The sequence below is a fragment of the Magallana gigas genome, chromosome 7 (genome assembly GCF_963853765.1).
Source record: "Magallana gigas chromosome 7, xbMagGiga1.1, whole genome shotgun sequence".
NCBI lineage: Eukaryota > Metazoa > Mollusca > Bivalvia > Ostreida > Ostreidae > Magallana > Magallana gigas.
The window spans coordinates 24,452,455-24,476,496 of record NC_088859.1 but is presented as its reverse complement, the minus strand read 5'-3'; the positions used below and the strand labels follow the sequence as shown (position 1 = coordinate 24,476,496).

The window sequence follows — 24,042 nt, the reverse complement described above, 5'->3', positions numbered from 1 at the left end:
ATAGGTCTTTGAATAAATTGCAAGTAATGAGAAGGATTATGAACATTGGGGCACACACACTCTCAGACACTGCCTGCAAATGTGACCAACATGATGAAGCAGGAGGTAACACACCAATCCCACGTGTTGTTTTTGAAATAGATGCAATTAGTACTAACTATTTGATCACGAAATTCATCTAGATTTAACCAGACTCAAGACATGAGAATAAGACAACAGTTTACAAGATTGGGGACAGTTTTGTGTCACACAGACCTGTTATGATAGAATGACCCAGAACTGACTGGAATATACAGGCATTTTGTGTGTCAACATGAAGGTCCTATTTAGCGATTTGGTGTCCTCATTCATTAAAAGTCCCAGCATTTTCCAGGTTGGGCTTCCCTTTCCTATGACTCTGGTGTGGGTACAAAGTTCTAGCAGGATGTGTTTGAGATTATACTCATCTTTGTTGTAAATTCCTTTCCCACTCTGCATATGTTCAATCATTACTAGGGTCATTTTCCATGTCGGTTCACACATGTCATTTTTGGCCTGTAATGTATGCAAATAATGAGATAATGGATTAGTACAATACAATGGATGCATACTTGATGTAATATTTGATCACTACCTGAGGCAAGAATATCAATAGAGATCTTGGTGTTTATATCTGATCCACAGCGATCCCCTCTCCTCATGGTAGTTGTTATGAATTTGATTGGATTTTTATGATATAATTGGTAAATCCTGGCCACCTTGTTCAAAAGCAATGATATTGGTCAATGATTTCCTCATCTTTTTTTTATTTGATGCAATGGTTAAATTCTGATAAGGCCAGAAAAGGAAGACCCAAAATTCAACCCCTAAACCCCAATCCACCTACCTTTGCTAACAATAAGATAATAACATTGTGGGGGGGGGGGTGTAAGAAAATTACAAATTGTTCCAACAAGGGATATATGTGAATTCTGTATTTTCGTCCGCAATTCTTTATTTACCTTCATTTGTTTTGATTTATTTTTTTTTCATTTATATTCTTTGTGTTGCAGGTTTTCACTTGAGTGGGACTGTGAAAGAGCCATCCAACCCTTTGTATTCCACAGATCCTGATGTCCCATATCAGGTCTCCATCAGCTTTGACAGGTAATCACAGGCTATCCTGTATAGGGTACAGAAAGAGCAAAAGCTGGAGATTCGTTGTAAAAAAAAAAAAAAATAGGGTCAAACAGTTTTTATGAAAACTCTAATGGTACATTGCTTGTGATGTGTGAATTGGGGTATCCATTCCTTCATATATTTAGAAAAAGTGTTCAGAAATTAAAAGGGAAAAAAATAAAATTGGTAAGGAAGATAAAAAACAATCGAAAAAGGAACATGTGATAAAAAAATGTTCTGTACTAAAATACTGGTGAAGAAGATTAATAACAAAGAGAAATAAATATTTTCTGGAAAGAAATATATAGTTGGAAAAGAGAGGGTTTACAAAAAGTTGAATGAGTGGGTCATTTAAAAACTATTCCCTCTCAATTTATTCTGAGCAAGGAAATTATTTGTGGGGAGTGACCAGTACAAAAGTTGACCACGACCCCGTAGGGTATTAAGACTTGTGGACATTCAGAAAAAGCAGAATTTAATTTGAACAATACCTGTGTGTGAAGAAGCTTAGTTGGTGTGTGTTTCTAAAGGCATTGTGCAGGTATAAACGCTTTTGATAACTGAGCTCTATAGTTTATGGTTGGAATTTCCTCGGGGGTTTGTCCACCCATTTGAAGGAGTGTAAAGGCACTCGGCATTCACTAAGCTGACCATTTTAATTGTTCAACTTTCAGTTTGAATTTCAATCGACGTTCTTTGAATTCCAGTCATCTGTAACCGTTTGATTATTTGCATGGAATTCGAATAAATCCCCTTAAAATTGGGTAAAACTGTGACTCAGATTATAAAAAGCAAATCTGATTTAAATATATTGAAAGTGAAATTATTTGCAAGTCTCTAAGAAACTTTTGAATGTGATCTTTACATTAGGAGTTTGTTTAAAACTTAATCAGGCCTGACTTTACATTCTGGTGCCAGTTGGTACTATTATTTCTAGCCTATGCCATCTAAGCTTTGAGCCTTTATTATAGGGCTAAAAGTTTGAACAAATAGCTATAGAATTTAAAACACTGATTTAATGCTACTTGATGAGGTAAATGAGATCAGGGTAATTCTGAATAGATTCAGGCATGCAGGTCTAATCGCTCGAAAATTCACATGGTGCACAGTGCACAGGGCAACAGAAATTGGTTCACAAACAGTAGAGGTGCTTGGCTGATGAAAGCTATGGAGAATTGGTGATTCTCACCAAATTGTATAGGAAGTTTTGGGTTACAATCAAGAGAAAATTTCCTAATACAGTTTAAGTATAGTTTTAAGTATAAACCTGGAGAGAGTCTGGTTACAATATCCTAGTGTTACACAATATGGCAGGATATGGTCATTAAGAGGCTGTGCAGGATTTCAAATACTGTATACTTAGAACTACTGAGTAGGTACCAGAGAGACACAATACTGTGAAGTTGTTTGTACCAAGTCCAAGTCCTGATATCTTTCCAAGCTGAAACATCTGAGATCCCGTAATTTATTTAAGCTTCTTCTCTGCTACAAAATCAAGCACATTGCTAATGGTACTATAATGGTTTCCATAACCACAATAGGTACAAGTTGAGGTTTGATTTCCATATGAACAAAGAAAAAAAAAAATGAAAATAAAAAAAAACAGTAGTTTAAAAAAGAATCCTTCAAAAAATTGCATGGTTTTATTCACTTAAAGGGCTTAAAAAAAGAATGAAAAGTAATGTGTAAGAAAATGTTGGTAAAATAATGATTTTTTCAGAAAACAGATGCTACTAAGTAAGCCTTTAGGTCCAGCTTTAAATAGTTCATAAGAAACTTTGATCTGTGTGTGTTCATAAACCCAGCCATTTGCTCGCCTTGTACACACAGAGTCTGAATATTGTGAGAACCACAGGATTAGGCTGTTAGTGCCCAGCAGAAGTTCCTTAAATGAATGACTTGACTGCAATGGTCTGTGTGATCAATCCAGATCAGACACTTGTCATAGCACATTATCTTACCCCCATTGTTTCCGAACAAAAGTTTGCACAATGTGCCTTTGACAGGAGATTATATAAATCTCTTGTTTTGTCTGTATTGATTTCGCCTGCCCCTGATCAGAAACCATAGTTTGGCAGAATAAAAGGCAGAATTCAGTGAGCGATGTAATTGGATCAGGATTACAACATGACAAAATCAAAATAAAATAGATTCCCTGGATTTTGAAACATTTCGCTCCCTGAATGGAGAATCTATAATGGAGGGATCAATTTTTGGAGGGGGCCTTAAAGGCAGTAATCAAGAGTATCTTTATTCCATTTCTACGATGTAGTTTTCTATTTCATATAGAATAAAATGCACATGCCTGGAAAAGATAAAGGAGAACAAAAGCGACAGAACTGGAATTTTGTCCCTTTTATATGCTCTGTCTTCTAACAGGATTCAGATGAATACATTGGTAGGAAATTGATTTGCAGTTGTTGCTTAACAAATAAGGAGATCATTCTGTTGACAAAAACAAAATTCAATATATTGAACATAGAATCGTACATCAAACTGAACAACTCATTGATCCCCAAACTTCTGTGAAGAACAATCAGACAAAATTTTCAAACACTGTTTATTGTAGATCTACAGCCAACACAAAGTTTTACAGCTCATGATTGATGGCGTCGAATTTGAAATAATGAGATCTTTAGTGCATGGTTATCGATAGATGTGTATAATGTTCCTTTGTGAAATGAATTTGTATTCAGGAGACCTCTCTTCATAGTACAAATGTTTGCACCGAAGCGTTTCAGTCTTACTCATATTGCATAATAGCACTGTAACATGTGGCAGTGCAAATATGTCATCAACAAGAGACGAGAGTTTGTAGGGTCATCTCTAACAGTAGGATACCCGGTACTTTAAAATCCTGGAAATCAACCCAATTAAATGGTTTTTTTTTATTCAATAAAAATTCAGTTGAAAACATTGCTCAACTGATGATTGTGTTTTGTTTCATAGGTGTAAGATTACCTCTGTCAAATGTGGGTGTGGAAACAAAGATATCTTTTGGTGCCAGCATGTGGTTGCCCTGTCTCTATACCGAATCAGGAAGGCAGACAGTGTGGAGCTCAGGGTCCCTATCTCAGGTAATATCAGCATTGATATCTGTATCAGGTAATTATCAGCATTGATGTCTGTCTTTCTGGTAAATATCAACATTAATATATGTCTGATAATTCAATATTGATATTTGTCTGTATTAGATAACAATGATATCTGCCTCTGGTAAATATCACATTGACATCTAAGTAAATATCATCACATGGACATCTGTAACCAGTAGATATCACATTGATATTTGAGTAAATATCACATGGACATCTGTCTCCAGTGAATATCACAAAAATTAAGATTGATATCAGTCTTGATTAAATATCACATTAACATAGCTGTCACCAGCAAATATAACATTGTCATCTGTCTCCAGTAAATATCACATAGAGAAACCTGTCTTAGGTACAAATGTTTTGGGTAATTACCACATTGATAAAGTCTTGAACACAGCAAATATTACAATATATTGTAATAAAATCTTAGGAAGTAATTCTAGAACACATTCCCCCTTTATATTTGATTTTAAAATAATAACACAAAGGAATAAATCATGTTCATAGTTGTATGAAGTACAACCTGTACACTGTAGGAAATGGTGTAAAATAATGTTTTTTTCTCTTTTTCTTTACAGAAACCCTTTTACAGATGAGTCGAGAACAACTTCAGAAGTTTGCTCAGTATCTCATCGCTGAACACCACACTGACGTCCTTCCAACTGCTCAAAAGATTGCAGACGAGATTCTGTGTGCAAAATCAGAAATCAATCTATTATGTGGTAAGTTCTCAGAAAGTGTTTTTTACTGAAAATTCATTATTAACAAAATAAACTCTCATGTATGTATTGACAGAAGAAAAATGTTCCAGGTTTTTTGGGGTTTTTTTTTTTTTTAATTCTTACACATTCTATATGTACCCTTAGCTCATTTGTGGAAGAAAAGTAGCGGCATTATGAAAAATACTGAACTTTAATTGCTTGAAGTTTTGATCCTTTTTTTCCCTGTAAAATAGTTTTTCAAATGACACTGTCTCATTTTCAAACCAATTATAAATTCATAGAAAGTGAAACTCTTGAACAGGCATTTCTCACACAAGCCTCCAAATTGCTCAACAATTGAGGAACAACAAACAGTGATAGGAAAATGGTGCTTTGCTTGTAACAAGTACATGTACATACACTTGAAACAGTAAATTGGTTTGGGGATGGTACAAAACCATTTTGGCAGTATTTAGATTGTCCAAATTATCACACTACTTATTCTGTTAAACATTTGGTGGATAATTACGTACAGGAAAAGATTAGAATCGGGGATTTGATTAATTCAATGATGGAACAAGGATACAAACAAAGCCACTTGATGAGTGTGATTTGTTCAACATCTCTTGACAAAATGCGACTTACTAACAGGCAGTGAGATGACTTCAACAGAGGATGTAGGGGGGTGTTATCTTGAGTCTTTATCTAAAGAGATCTTTTTTCTAGTCAATGACAAATTGCTATTTAGAACTGTAGGATCCATCTGACCAGGGTACACCTTAGGGGCCAAGGGATCCTCCCAAATAACTGATCTGTCGCATGTTTATTAACCAACATCTTTATAGCTAGGAAACACCTTGAAAATCTTAATTATACAAAATCAAGTTGTTGACTAATACTCTTTGGATGAATAAGAGACGGGGACCTGAGATGGTTTGCTCTATGGCAAGCAATTAATGTCCAACTGGTGCTTATTCAAGGGTAGATAACTGCATGATAATAGCGACCAGTATCAAGTTGATCAGACATTGTAGCAACACTTAGTCATTGCAATTCATTAGAAGTCTCCATTTTTCTTCTTCATGATTAATGGTGCATAATTATACTGAAAAATTTAAAAGGAAGTAATCTGAAATCACTAATGTGTTCATTGTTTGACATCGAAGAAATTGTTATGATTTAAATAGGTGTTGTTTCTTCAGCTCCCTGAAGCTAATCAAAGATGTCTTTGTGTTTCCTGTATTGATGACAACCCATGCTCAATATCTGGTCTAAAGCTGACACATTCGTCCTAAAAAAATTTACGCAAGATAGAGATTCAAAGCTGATGTTTCTCTTTGAAAAACCTATACATATCATGGAGATTATTTTTCAGAGACAAAATAATTTGCAATAAACAAGCTGTTTTGTATTAAAACTGTCCTATAAACAATGGGTCGTAAAAGATGAAAACAAGAACAATTTCTGTTATAGATTTTTTTCACACTGAAAGCAGAGCATTAAAACTGTTCCTTGTCAGGGGGAGAAAGACAAATACAGTACATGTATCTCAATGATGAACATGGGATTTTTATGAAAAGCTATAAATTAATTCGATTAGAAAGGCCTGGTGTCTGCAATTTGAATTAAACATATGAGACCATTGTGGAGGCTGGGAGAGTTATGCGGTGTGGTTGCCCTTCAGCACCTATTTTATATAGATCATTTCGGTAGTTGTGTTGTGCTGAATGTGTTCATTATTTCCTAGCATTAATAAAGGATTCAATGGAGGCATAATGATCTTCTGAGGCTTTTTTAACTTTAAACAAAGCTAATAAAATTTCATGAGTCCAAAGAGACCAATGAATAATTCAGCCAAGGGATATATATACATCCAAAGCCATTGTCGCCCAGGGGGAGAATTTATTATAACATATCGTGATGGCTCCTTTCCTTTTTATGGTACAGTCGGTTCTTGTTCTTTGTGATATTAAGTTACTTGTTAAGGGGGCCTCAATCAATATTAATTTATGCAAGGAAGAAAATCAATGATGTCTTATCAATACTCTGTCCTCAGTAAACCTTTGTTTGAATGTGTTAAAATGTGGGTTTTATGGAATTCAGAATTCTCCAAATCAAAAGTTATGATTAGAATTTTGGAATTCTTTGTTTGAACAAGGAAATCTGAGGTCTTGTAAATCAAGCCTGTTTACCTCTTTTATCTCTGGAGTGACAAAAATGATAGGCCCGTATGTCATATGGCAAATATTGTCTTTATAAGGTATTGAATTTTTCCTGACGGATCCATGTTGAAGAAAAATGCAGTTTTGTCATGAAAAGTGCTTTTCCAACAATGATTTTTTCAAGCTAATTGACTGCCTTAAGGAAATCATAACTTCCCTCTCTACTTAGGAGCAAAATTTGCACAGCCATTTGTAAATCATGTTCAGCAATTTAAACACTGGAAAAAAAAATCCTTAATGTCTTGAAGGTATAATAAATTATCCTTATGAATTGACCTAAGAGCTTAAAAATCTAAGATGCCTGAAATGAAAATTATTCATTGAAGAATGGAAATGAAAGTTTATAGTGAATACTTAATGGCCACATTTGTACAGATTTGGGTGAAGTTTTGAGGTTTCTGTTCTGATCCAAGTAAGGAAAGTCATGATAAATTCTGTACTGATAGGTGATAGCATGAAACAAATAGGTTAACAGGTAAACTATTGCTCCTCCTTTTCAATGAACTTTATGAATTTAGTGACATTACATTACATACTAACGTTCAGGGATAGAAATGTTAGACAAGTACGTCAAAAAGAATTTATAAAGTTGATTTGTTATTACAGGTCTAAAACGCCATTTTACTAAATTCTTCGAATTACACCAAACATACATGTTGATTAAAGTTTTATCATCATAAAATGTGTCCTTAGGCACCATTAGTCATTTAAAATAATGTGAATGTAAAGGTTTTTGGGCATACTAGCCTCTAATTAAAGTTCTGTGTTATGATATATAATATAAGCCATCACAGTCACTGTTTAACGTTGTTTTGGTTTTTTTTCTTTTTTTAACATGTCCATTCAAAACTTAAATTCTCATTAAAAAATTATGATAAAATACCATTAACTTTGTACATTTGATGGATAAAAGCTTTTATATGAGTTGTTGAGTCAACTATTTTCTCTTTATACCATATTACCAATAGTCCTTTCAGCCTTTCAAGTTAGTTCTTACCTATAGAGATTTAGCTACCATGTATTGTTCTGACCACCCTCCCCTCCCCCCCCCCCCCCACGACTGGCTGCCGCCCCCACTGACCTATTTGTTTACATTACAGGTGCTCCTGACCCTACAGCCGGTGCCTCCGTGGATGATGACAACAGCTGGCACCTAGATGAGGACCAGGTCAGGGAAACTGTCCGGTGCTACTTGTCGCAGGGGGGCTACCTTAACATGGCCAACCAGCTCACTTTTATGTTTGCCAAGGTTAGTTCTAGGATCTTCATTCATTAAGCAAAAAATCAAAATTCAAAAAGCAAAATATTTAATGAACCAAGAATTTGGTGTTCTTTTCTATTTGATTAATATTGAAACAATAATTTATTTGTTATATTGATATCCGGTAATTTACTAGGGTAAAAAACAATGTTATTTTCTCATCTCATTATAGAGGCTTGGAGACATTATCTTGGAAATGTGAATATTTTATTTGGTTTGTTTTAGGTCCGTGAAATGTTGCGTGCACGTGATTCCAATGGTGCTAGAATGTTGACTTTGATTACAGAGCAGTTCCTCGCAGACCCTCGACTTGTTGTCTGGAAATCCCAACGACAGCCAATGTCAGACAAATGCCGACAACTCTGGGACGAACTAGGTATCATCTAGAATATGGAAAATGAAAATAAAACTCAGTTAACATGTTTAATTTGCTGTATCTTTAATAAGTTATAATGAAATGTTATTTTTAGGTGCATTATGGGTATGTGTGGTGCTAAATCCCAACTGCTCAAACATGGACCGAGTCCATTGGCAAAGTCTCTTAGACCAGTGGTCCTCCTGCAATGTTTGTCCTCTTGAGGACCCAGATGGCAATGCAGACCTTGCCCTCAACAGCAATGACAATGCTTGTAAGTCAGAAGAGAAACAGTACAACCTATTGTCTTGTACTGGTAGAATGGTTGAGTATGTAGTCTGAAGACTAATGAACTTAACTATGTGTAATTTGAAATATTTATAAATAAAGCAAAAATGTTATTTCATCCACACCAATTCAGTTTAAATGCTTTAATGATTTATGTTGTTTTCCTTTAGCCTCTTTCCAAAGAAAGCCACGCACCATCTTCCACCGAGCCATGGATGCCAGTAAGTTAAAATGGCACGATTCTCACTTGAAGCTGATCCTGAGTAAGGACCCTTCCTACCCAGAATGCCCCATGTGGCATGGTGAGCACTACAGATTGTATTGATAAAATTGGCCTGAGAAAGATCAGAAGTTTTAATGTATGAATTCAAATGCTATATTTTTGTCATTGACAAATTGTTAGTTCTTGCAAAAGTAGTCAAATAAATCACTTGCTCATGTTCCTCTAAGTGTTATTACATTACACACTGAATTTAACTGAATTAGAAACATCATACTGAACATTTTGATTTCAGAGCATTTCCCAACTGCATGTGCCCGTGTGGATGCCTTGCGATCACATGGTTACATGAAAGAGTCTTTGCGGCTTGCTGTTGCCATTGTGAGATCTCTCAAACATCAGCAAAGGGTCAACAAAGATCGTTGCCGATATCAAAATGAAGGTACAGATTTGTTGATGCGTTTAATGGCTGTTGTTCATTTTAAACACTGTAATTGGACAACTAGAATTATGTTTAGTTATTTTTATCGAATCCCATCCAATCAGAACACATCTATGATATCATTTATGTTTTCTGTTTATATTATATGCCTAAGCTATTGAATACCCAGCACTAAGCTATTTAGCCTGCAGTACGTACTATGTAATTCTTAGTTACTTCTGTTTCACAGAAATAGATAAAGAGCTTTAAGTAGCACTGAATGTTTGTAGATATGCCAAGTACAAGTAAGGGCTGCCCAAATAAGAGCTGGAACAATCTGGAGGGGTGGGTGGGGCATGCGCTGGACCCCACCGGTGTCCTGTACGACACTCTCACCGAGGCATCCATAGACACTGAGGACACATCCCAAGCAGGTCAGGCACCAGCTCCCGTCTTGATATTCTTTACTTACAACTTGATATTTTCTTCTTCTCAAGTTCATGATGGGATAATATCATTGCATGTTTAAGCTTATAAAAAATGAATTATATGAGTTGTCTTTGTGTATCTTTTTTATGGCTTATCATAAATTGAATCATAAGCAAGTGAATATTGCTTATGATAATGTTGAAATATTGATTCATTTCTAAATATTTATAATTTTCTTGATGCTCTTTACTGTTGGATAAAAGCTTCTAAATAAAGGATTACAGACAAAACTATCAACCGAAGAAGTTATCTCTTCTCTAGATTTATTGAATAATAAAGATACATCAATACATGTTATAAATCATATAGTATATATAGTAATTTGGAAGTGTAACAGAAATCTTATTAGCTGAGTAACACCTGTTCCTCTTGTTTTGAGAAATGACTTAACTGAGAACTTGTTTTCTGTTTGTCAAAGACTTGAAGTGAGTCAAGAACACTGAAAAACAGAACAATTGAGAAATGATTGAACACACCTTGTAATTGTCATAGAGCATGAACAATTTGAAGTACAATGTTAATGTACGAAGTTATGTAATGCTCATAAGTAGATATGTCTGTCTTATAATGAAATGCTGTGTTTCCAGACACTCTAAGTGGGCGACTTTTCTCGGGAGACAACCACAACTGTATCCCTCCACGTTATCGCCATGTTCCCATCCCAAACAGCAAGGACCGAAGCGAATCCTACCTCACTATGGCCATAGAAGTTGCCCTGATTTGTAAGTATAATAATGTTCAATAGTAATCATTATTATACACCCTCTCCGAAGGAGTAAGGCGTATACTGTTTTACCCTTGTGTGTCTCTGTCAGAAGCAAAAATTTCTGTCGCATTCTTCACAGCAAGTATTCATCACAGATGATTGAAATTTTAACACACTCTTTGTTTAGGCATGCCATGTGGTGGGATCCATTTTGTATCAATTAGGCGTCAACTTTCTGTTAAATGACAACTTTGTTAATTTTTAGCTTAAATTTTCAATCAAATTTTCGTCAAAGATTTCTCAGCAAATATTTATCGCATTTGTATGAAATTTTCAATCACCTTTGTTTAGGCATGCTATTTGGTTGGATCTATTTTTTTTTACCAATTGAAAGTCAACTTCCTCTTAAATATCGACTATGCTTAATTTATGGTATTCACATCAGAGCGGGGGTATTACTAGTGAGCATTGGCTCACAGATATCTTGTTTATAATATTCATATCCAATTTTTTTGTACTTATTACTTCAGAATCAACTTAGTTTATAACTCAATCATGGTGTAAGCATGATTTTTTCTAGGATAAATGCTGGTTTGACAATTTCATAAATGTCAGTACTAAATGCAGTGAATTTTGTTCAGCCTTAGACAATTTAGGTATTACCTGAGGCATGTTCAGCAGAGTGAGTGCTTGCAAGCTCTCACCAAAATTTGTGGCAGGTACAGGGAATTTTGGTGAGCACTTGCAAGTACCTACTCTGTTGAACACACCTCTGTACTTCTTTAAATATATATTGATGATAGTTAAATTATGAGACTGTAAATGTTAAGTATGACATCTCTTGAGTTGACCTAATAAGGCACAGATGGAAAGTTATATATTGAATATATATAATGTCAAAATCCTCAGTTTGTGTGTATAAGCAGTTGTTACATGGTTCATTATTTCATCAACAGTTTGGTAAACATTTTCAAAAATACTGTATAAGTTTGTTTGTCTCTTGACCAGCCATATTTCTCATATGATTATGGTTTTATGAATGTTACTTTGGATGAAAAATTAAATCAGAATGGTATCTGTAAGTAAGGATTCTATCATTTTCAAAATTATACCCTGAGTGTACCTTGAACAAATGGTCTTCTTAATTTGTGAACACATTTTTTTCACAAGGAAACTGCTTTTATTTCAGGTTTGGGACAACAAAGACAGATGCCTTCAGGTCTGTATGCTCAGGAAAAGGCGTGTAAACAGGAAGAGAAGTTGTTGTCCCGGTTACAGGCTGTTGATCTCGACACTTCATTAATGGAGGTTTTGAGAAGGCAAGCCGACCTTCTTTTAAAAGGTAATGTAGTATTAAACTTGATGATGAAAAAGAAAAAACAAGAGCATTTTGATAAATTCCTCTAGATTTGTCATATATTAATTTATTTTTAGAGCATGTTCCTGAATTCATGGAAATTTTCATGAGATGTGAAACATTTACATTCAAATTAGCATTTATTTGGCTTTGCATGAAATTTCAAATTTTTATTTGATTCACCAAAGAGATTTTGCCCTTTTTTTAAATAGGACACATTTGTGTTAAAGTGGTTTAACTTACCCCATTATTTTTCATTAGCCCTGTTTTGACATTACCAGCCAGTAAAGACTGGGACGAAGATAAAATTAGGATGAAAATTTTCCTGTATACTGTATTATAATGTTGGCTCCTGAAAGAGTAGCTAATTGCTCTTCCCTGCATATTGTAATTGTTATCCGTGTTCTCCAGGTGGCAGCAGCTCTGGTCTTGGTGATGGTATCCATGCTGAGAGCTACCCTATGCACACATTCGCTAAGTTCATGTTCAACAGCTTACTGACGTACGACCAGAACCTGGCCTATTGCGTGGGACTACGTGCCATGAGGTTCGTCCGACAATTTATACAATTCATCTTAATTCATACAAAAACAGTTATGTTTTGCACCTAATTATTGAAACTTGTTTTATGTCAGGTTTGCAAATTGTTTTGAAGATATAATTTTAGGGTAATTTTCAGGTCATTAATTTTTTCTCCAATGTGTGTAAGTCTTGATCTATTTGCTATTAACAAAGTAATTCATAACCAGATATAAGTTTTTGTTTTGTTACAGAATTATCCACCACAAACAAAATGATATATACATTGTATTGTCAATACCTTGATAACTTGGTTAATGAACAGCTGTGTTCTTCTGTTGTCTAGACTTCCCGTCCTGGAGGACACAGAGGATATAGACGACGGAACTAATAACATCGGGTCAGCCTTGTTGAGTCGCTTTCCTCGCTGGTTCATTCTTGGTCACATTGAGGGACAGCAGTGTGAATTAGCTTGCACCCTATTAGCTGCAGCCAAAGGTTAGTTGCAAACAAGTCAGAATGCATTTTGATATCCAATAGGATATATCATCTGCTTTTTATATTATTTTTCTAGAGAGTATTTTTTAGTTTACCCAAGGTAATGAAGTTTAGAGGGGTATAATGTTTTTGACCCGTCTGACAGTCAGTCAGTCCTGGTTTTTTTGTAAGCACAACTCCTCTTAAACCACTGGATGGAATTCTGTTTTTGTTAAATACCAACTTTGTAGGTATTTAAGACACAATGTGTAGATGTGCATAGTACCAGGAAATTTTGATTTTGTTATATTTCTGGGAATTTAGGCCCTTTTGAAGTTAGAATTTTTGCCAAATGTTCAATATACTTGTAGTACATGTAATTAACAGTTTGTAACTACAACTCCTCTTATAGTGCTGCACAGAATTTCGTGAAACTTTGTTTTAAGATATGTAGATGTGCAAATTACCAGGAAATTCCAATTCCATTATTTTTTTTGGAATTTTGGCCCTTCTTAATTTCAAATTGTTATTGTTGCTAAAGACAAAGGAGTAGAATGATGTACATATTGCAGGAAGTATTGAGCTGGTGATTTTTTGCCCTTCCAATTATTTTGTGTATTTAATGCACATCTTGCCATTCATTATGCGTAGCATTGTCAAGTAATGGGGGAGCATGGGGTATGTGGGTTTGCTCATGAATTTTCTGTAGTGTTGTACTTTTTTGTAGTGAATAATTTTTGAGAGTGCAAAATTTGATCAGCTCCAAGACCTTCAGTTGTTCGAACTTGCGTTTGAGATAATTTTCAATGAATGTGTGACAAAGAATATTTATTTTGCATTACAGAAGACATTGGTAGATTAAAAGCTGTTCTAGATGTTGCCCAGAAGCATATACATAGCTCGTCCCAGTTGTTTAAACTGGCTCAAGATGTGTTCAAAATAGCTACTCCCCCAGATTCTCCTAAACATATGCCTGCCTTGAATGCTGCATTTGAACTTGGACTTCAGGTTAGAACATCTTGGCAATAAAGCTAGCTTTAAAGTTAGCTAAAGAATCCAGAAAATACATATAAGTATCTAAAATAACAGATTCTAGATTAAGATCATATATTGATTTTAGACGGAAAGCTTAGGAAGAAAAGAAAATGTTTTTGATAACTACAGCAGCGTTGAAAAAGAATCCGAAATAAAGAATAAGATTTTTGTTTATAGGTGATGCGTATGACCCTGATGACGATGAACTGGAGGAGGAGGGAGATGGTGCGATGGCTAGTGACGTGTGCCATGGAGGTTGGGATCCAGGCCCTCGTTTCCATCATGCAGAACTGGTTCCAGCTCTTCCAGCCGATTGAGGCGACCAGTATGGTGGCCACAAATATCATGTCTCATAGCACCATGATGCAGCTCAGTGTCAACTTCCGTCAGCAGGAAGAGCTAGCTAATCATGCCAGAAAACTGGCACTTCAGTGTGCCACCAAAGATCCTCAAAACTGTGCTCTCTGTGCTCTGACATTGTGTGAAAAAGACCCTGTTGCCTTCGAAACTGCCTATCAAATAGTCATTGATGCCGCTGCTCACATAATGAATTCCAGCCAGTTGTTTAACATTGCACGATACATGGAACATAGGGGCTATCCCATTCGAGCATACAAGTTGGCTCTTTTGGCTATGAAAAATCTCAAACTGTCCTACAATCATGATACTCACCCGGCCATCAATGACATTCATTGGGCGTGTGCGCTCAGCCATAACTTGGGAAAGAACGAACTTTCCAACATGATTCCGTTGTTAACAGACAATGTTCATTGTGCCACTGTGTTATCAGACGTACTGAGGCGGTGCACTCTGACAGCGCCCGGCTTAGGAAGCACTGACGGAAAACGCCGTGCAATAAAACACTTGTCTTATGACAAGGATCCACTCAGGAAATTGATGGATGCCACAATTCATGCCTACATTGCCACCACCCATTCAAAATTAACTCACATTAGCCCCCGTCACTATGGCGACTTTATTGACTTTCTTAGCAAAGCCAGAGAGACGTTTCTCCTTGCTCATGATGGACACATTCAGTTTGCACAGTTAATAGAAAACATGAAACTAGTGTACAAAGGCAAGAAAAAACTCATGTACTTAATCAAAGAAAGATTTGGTTTATGATTTTGGTAGTCAATTCCTGTATGTTTGTTATGTCTGTGAGAGTCGCTGGATGGGTGTTTGTATGGGACCAATGTTTTGTACCTCAAGAACTATGTGATTCACATGAGACAGTTCAGATTTGGATTTCCACAATTCAAATATGATCAGTTTTGTAAGTGATTTGGGCTCCGTTGGTACATTATATATTTACTTTGTTTAAACACCCTATCCCCCTTAAAAAAATTATGGAAGAAACATACATTTTCATAATTTTTGTTACAAAAATCATCCGAATGTTATGATTTACTAAGACTTGTGTCAATGTCTTATGGTCATTTGCATTTATATTTTTTATGTTATGGAACTTAATGCAAAGAATTAGGAACGCTTGTCAAAAATATGCATATCATGTCTCTAAAAAAAATTCCAAAAAATCTAATTTTTTTGTCCTGTCCTTTTCCCCCCTTCTTCATTGTGGTTTAGGTTGCACTTTGGAACTACAAAAAGTTAAAGTGTTATTATAATAATTGTGGCATTTTTTTCCACCAGTCCATCTTGTGGTAAATTCATACTATGATCTTTGTCTGGCTTTATTTTTTCCCATTCCTGTTTTGAGGATGAATAATTTGTTCTGTCTGCATGTTTGTTTGGGGAGATTGATTTATGTATTTGCCAATGATTAAATTGTATTTCACTTTCATAAGTTTAATACATTACAGGCTATGAAGGATAAGCCATTCTTGATCTGTATTGTTTATCAAGTATGCACATTGTATGGTAACATTTCAGATCTTGACCCCCTGTACAAAGCTTTTATATCTTTCCAGTATGGTGCTATGGAGAACTTCTCTATATTTTTTCTATTTAGGAGACGATGAATGAATGGGTTCCAGAATGCCTTCTATAGAGGCATCCAACTGGGAGCAAATCTCTGCCTACCTGGCATGATGAACATTGGTGTTTTCAGACATTATGTCTCATGAATTTTGTCTCAATGTCCTATTGCTCCAATCTCATTGTGTGTATTGTTGTGAACCTCAAAAAAGAGACAATATGTAGTCACTTCATGGGTATGTGTATGTTTCGTGTCAACAGTGCAGAATTATGCAAGTAAACAGAAAAAAACAAACAGCAATAGTTTAAAACTAACTGTGCAATAAGCTATACCCTTGTTTAACAAAAGGCAGTTTGTAATGGAAATATCTTTTTTGTTCTCTTCACTATAAAATGGTGTACATGAGCTTTTTTGAATGTCTGCCAACAAGAATTTTGTATTGTTTTCTATTTTGTAAAAATAGGCGAGGTAGTGAGTAGTAAGAAAGTGCTACCTCAAACTTTAGGGGTGTTAGATTCACCCCCTAGTATGTCCAAATCTGCTTCAATGCACAGTTCCTTTTTTCATCCTTATTGTACATTCAATCAAACATTCTGTGGAGTCAGATTTTTTTCTTTATATATTAATTTTAGCGTTTATATATATCCTGTGGATATAACAGAGTTTAGACATGTTGTTTATCAGTTGTTATTTCTGTTGCTATATATTTTATTACACAACAGTTTTTGTGGAGAAAAAAAAAATAATATGTTCAAATATTATCGTCTGTTTTGTTTGGTTTAATATTTTTTTTAAAACTTGTTTCAGGTGAAAATGTTTGTTGTTTTTTTTTCATAGTAAACTACATTTCCATTATCAGAGTAATTTATTTATTAATTGAATTTTTGAGTACTCACATTTTCCGATGTTTGAAATATACTAATAGAAATGGAGAAAAAAGATTTGTCATTAATGAAATAAAGTCTGGCATTTTTAGGAGGAGAAACAAAATTTGTGAATTGTGCTGCGTCAAATACAGTATTATTATAATATGTTCAATAAGTGCTCTTTTGATTTTTGACTTCTGAGCAGTTGTAGTTATATTTGGATGATCATTGAGTCGCTGATTGTGATAATAATCCTGATTTATTTATTGTATGTAATCTTATTTGTTTGTCAGTCTGTGGATCATGGATGTTTAGTGCTTTTTTGTTCTATTTATAGAAATAGTAGATTTGTCTAGTCCAAATGATTTACAAGTCTCAGACCCCTGCGACAGTGGCTGAGGAGAAATATGTCATAATTATCCTGACTTGGAAAAAAAATAAACAATAAAAGTTATTGTTCTTGTTTGTTTTGTTTTTTTAAATTTTTTTTATGTTTGTATGAATGTCGTTTTTGGACAACAAATATTAGGTTGTCTAAAAATAATACTACAATGAAAATTAATTGTAACAATTAACCTACTTTCCATTCTGATTTCGTTTGTAACAATAATTTATCGATGGAATTCACTGAAATGCAGGGCTGGGTTTCACTAAATAACTTAAGACAATCTCATACGCGGATTTAGAGGACAAAATTTATATGATGTAAAATTACTGAAAATAGCCCTTGAATTCCCCCCGCTCCAGTCAAACAAACCTATCCTTTAGACCCATCCGGAGAAGATTCTGGTCTTGTCGTACTTTACTTGCAAGTTTTTTAAAATCCATTTATTCCAAACTATTTCAATAGTCTCCGTAATATTTGACTGGTATTTGAAACTTTGTAGTTGCCGAACAATTTAGAAATGGGTTTTTTTTAAACGCAGTCCAGGCCCGGCCCGGGGGTTGTAGTGGTGGGAGGGGGGGCTTAGATGAACTCACATTTGATCTCTCACCTTTCGAGCTTGTCTAAGTTATATGGCCCCAAACCCTGGTTTGCCCGGTGTTGAGAGTTCTATCCCGTGTTTGTTGACAAAGTGTCTTCCCTTTGGAATCCTGGCATTTCTTTAGTATACATTATACAATTGTTAATGTAGACGTGTCTCTTGCACGAGTTTATCTAGATTAGTGAATAAAATATATGCTCTGCATGATAAATAACCTATACCCTCTCGGAGTGTCCTCGTCGCATTTTCTCATTAAACTGCAGGCAATTACAACCAAAGAGTTTTAAGCAAAATCAATACAGCCCTGTTTGCTTTACCTATTTCTTCACGTTTTCAATTTCTTTGGGTGCATTTAAAATGCATTGTCTAGATCACTTCCACATTTGATCACGACCGTTACTGGGGCCTGACACCCGTGACACAGCCGCTGTCTGGGTGAAGGAGAGGGAGAGGCTTGGGAACACAGCTCGCCAACCGGGGACTGAATACTGTGAAAGAAGTCGTTGATTGGTATAAGAGGATGTATATCTTGGCATTGATTGCGATTCACAGGAATCAGTAATCCATGGCCTTGCGTTGTTAAATCCCCTTAAACGCATAATATGTTTTATATATATCCAGTGTGATATATACTTATCGCAAACAAATCGCGTGTGCTATATATTCCATAAACCGACTTGATCTGCACTGACTAAATCCGTTGGCAGGGATTTCCTGTGTCCAGGTGAAACACCCACCCCTTGTTGCGTTACCGGACATGTAAAAGTGGATTTTTGGGGTGTCCTTTACGATCGTTATTAAAAAGCGCAAACATGTCTATGGACTTTCGGAAAAATACGTATAGGCCAAATCGACCTGATTCCAGATTTAGGTAAGTACATGAAAGTATGTTGGAAACAAATGTTTTTTTATATATATATTTGAATGAAAAACTGATGTATGATTATTCGTCGATGGGTGTCTATAAATATCAAGCAATAATTTAATAAAGCTTAAAACATTGAGAATTTAGGATGTGTTGCTAAGGCTTCGTAATTGTTGGACTACAAATGTACACTTGATATCAAATCCTGAATCTTCTACATCAAACTAGTATATAAAACTTGTACAGAATGGTAGATAATTGATCATTTAAATCCACGCCATGAATTGAAAGATTGTGATCGTTTATAAGACCCAAGTCTTGATGACAGGACGACTTACAGTGTCTGCTGAACACATAATGTCTACCGAACAAGTGGTATTCAGTAGGTAATGCATTAAGATAATTACCGGTTATTTCAATAACGTCTGACTCCCACCAAATATAAACCTACTCAGAATCGTTGCAACATGTTGCTATAGGATTCGACTTTGTTAACTCTTAGAGGGGTAGTCATCATAAATTAATAATAATAATAATAAAGATATTAGATAACCACCCATCCCAACACCCTCAGCGCCACCCAAAGCATTAAGTAAACGTTACAGTGCAAATATTTGAAGCCAACCGGGGGAGAGGGGGGGGGGGGGGGGTAGAGGGGGGGGGGGGGTCTGAAAACAAATGTACGGGGCCAAATATTTCCATATTTCAAACCCACGACTCACGTTCTGTCGCGTTAAGACCGGACAGAAATTCTGGGTGTTACGTGTTCTATAGTTTCCCAAAATATTTTGCAATGAAGTTTTTCTTTACATACTTATTCCTTTTAAATGAGCTCTTTCTAAGGTCGTTAAAGAAATCCGCTTAATAAATTCAGCCTATAACATGAATTATCGAGTGGTTATATCGATTTAGAAAGAACCACTTTCAATGCGATAAACAACAAAGAGATGTTAAATTTTTAAAATCTGCAAACGTAAATGAAGTATTCTTGTTGAATACACGTACATTTTCTGATATGATTTGTTCATTGTGGTACATGCTTAATGGGACCACGTGCTCTTTGCAAAGAGACAGCCCAAGACAAATACCACACCAGCATTTTCTATTCGTATTTGTAATAAAAGGACAAAATGACACAATTGACAATTGCAGACCAGATTCGTATAAAGTCATCTAATGTTTACTGCCCCCCACCCATCCATCCCCGAAAAAACAACTTCATTGCCTCGGTAGGAGTGCATATTTTGTCACGTTTGGTTCACAACCGTTACTCAATAATTCGTTTGGCGGGGATGGATGTTAATGCAACATATTGCAGCAAAATCTCGTTCATAAAGGAAATGGACTTCTTTTCTGTGATGACCAATACCGTTTAAAAAATGCCGCCAATATTTAAAATGCTTTGGGTAGCGGGCATTTCGGAGGGGGGGGGGGGGGGGGGGGGATGACACGATCCAGCATTGAATGGTCGGAGCCGTATTATGCGCATGAAACAACACTCTGTATCATCTATATATTTGCACCCTTCTTTAATTTTTGGTGTACCGTATTCATCAGTTAGTATGTTAAAACGATGGAAGAGCAGTTCCACTTCTCAATATATGGTTATGGAATACAATGGTTTTGGTATTGTATTGATTTTAACCAGTTCTGCTTAGACATACTCAAAAGAATATGCTTTAATGATGTTACAGTAGTTTGTAAGTAACTGTTTTTCTTACTTCTAGAACATAACAATAGTGCCTGTTTGGGAGGGTTTTCGAGGGGTGTCAATTTCAACTGTTATCCTCCCAAACAGGCACTATTTATTTTGTTATACTGAATGTCTTAATTTTTAAGAAAATTTTACTGCTTTTATATAGGAATAACGTGAATTCTACAGCGAACCGTACGCGCATAATTTTCGCGCATGTAACATTTTTTATTGTTATACTTTCATGTTAAATACTGAAATCTGATTGGTTAAGACGCAGTTAATAATATTTACTATTACCCTCAGCGTTAGCAACGCACTTGGCAACGGGTAACATTAAAAAATGTTACATGCGCGAAAATTATGCGCGTACGGTTCGCTGTAGAATTCACGTTATTCCTATATAAAAGCAGTAAAATTTTCTTAAAAATTTTAAAAAAGACATTCGGTATAACAAAATAAATAGTGCCTGTTTGGGAGGATAACAGTTGAAATTGACACCCCTCGAAAACCATTGTCAACCTCCGCTTCGCGTCGGTTGACAATGGTTTGCTCGGGGTGTCAATTTCAACTGTTACCCTCCCAAACAGGCACTATTTATATAATGTTACCCGTTGCTAAGTGCGTTGCTAACGCTGAGGGTAATAGAAAATATTATTAACTGCGTCTTAACCAATCAGATTTCAGTATTTAACATGAAAGTATAACAATACAGTATGCACTATATCAGATCTTTTTGGTGACTTTTTCTTTGTCTGACTATCACTGGTATATCATTTCAGGACGAGCTATGCCTTGATGTCACAATGGATGATGCAGTTAGGAAACCGATCAAATGCTCCTGTGGAGGGCTACGTCTCACAGCCCAATTTTCCAACCAAACACAGCGCGGGAAACGTTTACGGCAGACGGTCTAGAATGGTTAACTCAGACGGAGCTCCAAGTCCGTACAACCCAGATGCTGCACAGCTAGCAGCGGTAAGATCCCTAAAACACCATAGCACAGAGCACATGACTCATGGTGAAAACTATCAATATTAAAAACTGGGGGTTTTTTTTTTTGCTTTCCCTCTTAGATGGACGAATCCATTCCTCCACACCTTCGATTCTCCACAAACAACGGATACGACGACTTCCACAAATCTTACCAGCAAGTCAGCCAGCAGTTCCCAAACAAACACTTCCCAGTATTTGGTCCACCAAAGTGAGTCTTTTTGACCCTCTTTCTTTAATTGTCTCTGGCGTGTAAACTCAGTGGCTATTTGTTACTCTGGTTGTTGGGTTTATCCACATAGGCTTCGACACGGGCGGGCGGGAGGAAGCTGGCGTCACGTGAAGGAAGTCCTACAGGCTGGCGGGCGACGCATTGTATTTGTCGATGGTAGGTATGACCGACTGGGAATTGGAATTGTCTCTAAACGCGTACTATAGTATGTAACTTACATTGAGAATTTACAGAATGCAGAAAATTCATTCTATATTGATTAGAGAAGTAGGATTTTCACTTTACGATTGGTAATACACGAGTCCACATGTAAAAAGACATAACATATCTATTCTATAGTTAAATATATGTTCCATATAGTTGAACATTTTGGACGTAAAGATGATTACGAGACATATGTACGTTTTCAGAGAACGGGCACAACTTACAACAATAAGTTTTCAAAATAGCACTTTTACTTTTTAATTCAGAGCGATTTGAATATTCATTAAATTACGTGTAGGTCAAATTGCATATGAAGATAGTATAAAGATTGATGATGTGCCCAGAGGTCATTTGATTAAGCCTGACGCTCGCCAAGATCGGCCATTGAGTAGAAGCCAGTCATTCTCACAAAACCGAGACCGCAGACCTGACGGTAAGACTGACACATCATAAACACTACTTTCAATTGTCTCTCTTCACTTTTCTTTTCATCACAGAGAAAAACAGACCAACAGAAAAGCAAATCTTTGATCGCCGCGAGTGAGTGAATATTGGATAAACGATATCATTAAAAGGCACATGCACGTAACTCCCCCTCTTTGTATGAGAAAACCCCAAAACAACTAAAATTGTTTGAGAACAAATCGAACACGTTCCTTCTATTTGTTTCACCACAGCTTTCCCTGCAATAGAACAACCCGTCAACATGGACTAAGGGGTAACTAGAAAACAACATGGTAAACGCATATTGTCGTCTGCTAACAGTCCAAGGGAGTCTGGCTTACGTCATCTCACAATAGTTATTACTTGTTCTACATGTTCACTTGAACAGTGCCTGCTTGTATTAACATTTAATGTTACACGTATTTAACCATCACCGTATTCATACGTGTGAAACTTCTGTCTTTTCTAGTCGCGCCAAAATTCTATACCAACCAGGCGAGCGTAACATCCCAGTTGTAAGTCTACGCCATTGTTTATGCACAGGCATGCCGCAATGAACAGCCATAAACTCAAGACCGACAGAAAAAAGGGAGAGGCCAAAAGTTGCATTAATCACCGTTTGGTAGCGGAAAGATTAAACAATTCATGTTTTTAATTAAGCAACAAACGGGCTTTCTCTTCTTCTGTCCCTTTTTGTGTGTTAACAAATTGATTATGTTGATAACGATGATGGCGCAATAAGACAGTCACAGTTTGAATATTGATTATGGCGGCACTAGTCCTGATTAGAAGACCCGATTAAAATAATATTAACTTGTAATTCATACTAGTATTCCTTGTATTAAAATATCTAAACCTAGACTTGTGTGCTAACAATGCTATAGTAATGTACATACATGTATATGGTATGAACAGTATTCTTTGATGAATTAAAACTTAACTAAACTGCATGTGTGTAAAAATTTGAACATTTGATGGTTGTGTACATGTATAAATTTCTTGGACGTTTGATTTAAAGGACATAAATTTTTACTTCTCTTTTAAAACTAAACTATAAAAACCTTACGCTATTTCTTCCTGAAAAAAATATATTCTTGTATTTGTCTTTCAGCAACAATTTACGGACTTGAGAGGAAGAAAGGGATGGAGCAGGGAAACTGGGCAGTGATGCGATAATCCAATTAAATGAAACATTAAAATCCACTAATCTCATCCACAGCTTTAATTCAGTTGTTTTATACTCTGTGCTACCTGTATCAGTATTACCATAAAAGTATTACCCCGTGTTGGACTTGCGAAAAATATATTGTTCATTTGTTTATAAATTAAATGGAATAAAGAATAAAACTCTCACTCTGTTGTATTTTTGGGACAAAAAAAAAACAACAACAAAATATTTAGCAAAAATATTAATTTTTATTTAATTTCAGAAAAAACCTCTGAAATGTCAACAATACACACAATAAAAATCCTTATCAAGTTAGGCACTAATTCAGCATGACGTGGAATGTAATACAAATGACAAATCCTCAAT

General features: G+C 35.7%; 2 protein-coding genes across 9 annotated transcripts in view; both read left to right on the top strand.

The window, feature by feature from the left end:
• The window catches only part of LOC105330309 (zinc finger SWIM domain-containing protein 5), a 22,609-nt gene extending 5,063 nt beyond the window's left edge, over positions 1 to 17,546 (top strand). The window contains exons 2-16 of the mRNA XM_034456484.2: positions 1,032 to 1,125; positions 4,087 to 4,214; positions 4,814 to 4,957; positions 8,259 to 8,407; positions 8,645 to 8,795; positions 8,890 to 9,048; positions 9,233 to 9,364; positions 9,578 to 9,724; positions 9,994 to 10,137; positions 10,780 to 10,914; positions 12,088 to 12,240; positions 12,667 to 12,802; positions 13,121 to 13,272; positions 14,096 to 14,259; positions 14,464 to 17,546. Coding sequence (XP_034312375.2) covers positions 1,032 to 1,125; positions 4,087 to 4,214; positions 4,814 to 4,957; positions 8,259 to 8,407; positions 8,645 to 8,795; positions 8,890 to 9,048; positions 9,233 to 9,364; positions 9,578 to 9,724; positions 9,994 to 10,137; positions 10,780 to 10,914; positions 12,088 to 12,240; positions 12,667 to 12,802; positions 13,121 to 13,272; positions 14,096 to 14,259; positions 14,464 to 15,411 — 2,936 coding nt within the window. The 3' untranslated portion in view covers positions 15,412 to 17,546. The remainder of the gene's footprint in view (positions 1 to 1,031; positions 1,126 to 4,086; positions 4,215 to 4,813; positions 4,958 to 8,258; positions 8,408 to 8,644; positions 8,796 to 8,889; positions 9,049 to 9,232; positions 9,365 to 9,577; positions 9,725 to 9,993; positions 10,138 to 10,779; positions 10,915 to 12,087; positions 12,241 to 12,666; positions 12,803 to 13,120; positions 13,273 to 14,095; positions 14,260 to 14,463) is intronic.
• A 903-nt stretch (positions 17,547 to 18,449) lies between these two features.
• On the top strand, positions 18,450 to 23,859 carry LOC105328783 (uncharacterized). Of its 8 annotated transcripts, XM_066067424.1 has the most exons (8): positions 18,453 to 18,948; positions 21,418 to 21,613; positions 21,712 to 21,839; positions 21,931 to 22,016; positions 22,363 to 22,497; positions 22,742 to 22,782; positions 22,978 to 23,023; positions 23,620 to 23,859. In XM_066067424.1, the coding sequence occupies exons 1-6, from the start codon at positions 18,890 to 18,892 to the stop codon at positions 22,777 to 22,779; spliced, it is 642 nt and encodes a 213-aa protein (XP_065923496.1). In that variant the 5' UTR covers positions 18,453 to 18,889; the 3' UTR covers positions 22,780 to 22,782; positions 22,978 to 23,023; positions 23,620 to 23,859. The 8 variants fall into 8 exon arrangements, 6 of the variants coding, with proteins under 6 accessions (XP_011428129.3, XP_065923496.1, XP_011428097.3 ...); XR_010708031.1 differs by lacking the exons at positions 22,363 to 22,497; positions 22,742 to 22,782 and adding an exon at positions 22,562 to 22,604 and having other exon boundaries at positions 18,450 to 18,948; positions 22,978 to 23,130; XM_011429827.4 differs by lacking the exons at positions 22,363 to 22,497; positions 22,742 to 22,782 and adding an exon at positions 22,562 to 22,604 and having other exon boundaries at positions 18,450 to 18,948.
• Positions 23,860 to 24,042: the final 183 nt, after the last annotated feature.

Coding starts and splice junctions, on each gene's coding strand:
- LOC105328783 (XM_011429795.4), top strand. CDS start 18,890: ATGTCTATGGACTTTCGGAAAAATACGTATAGGCCAAATCGACCTGAT. Junction 21,840..21,930: donor CCAGTATTTGGTCCACCAAA/GTGAGTCTTTTT, acceptor TTATCCACATAG/GCTTCGACACGGGCGGGCGG. Junction 22,017..22,362: donor ACGCATTGTATTTGTCGATG/GTAGGTATGACC, acceptor AATTACGTGTAG/GTCAAATTGCATATGAAGAT.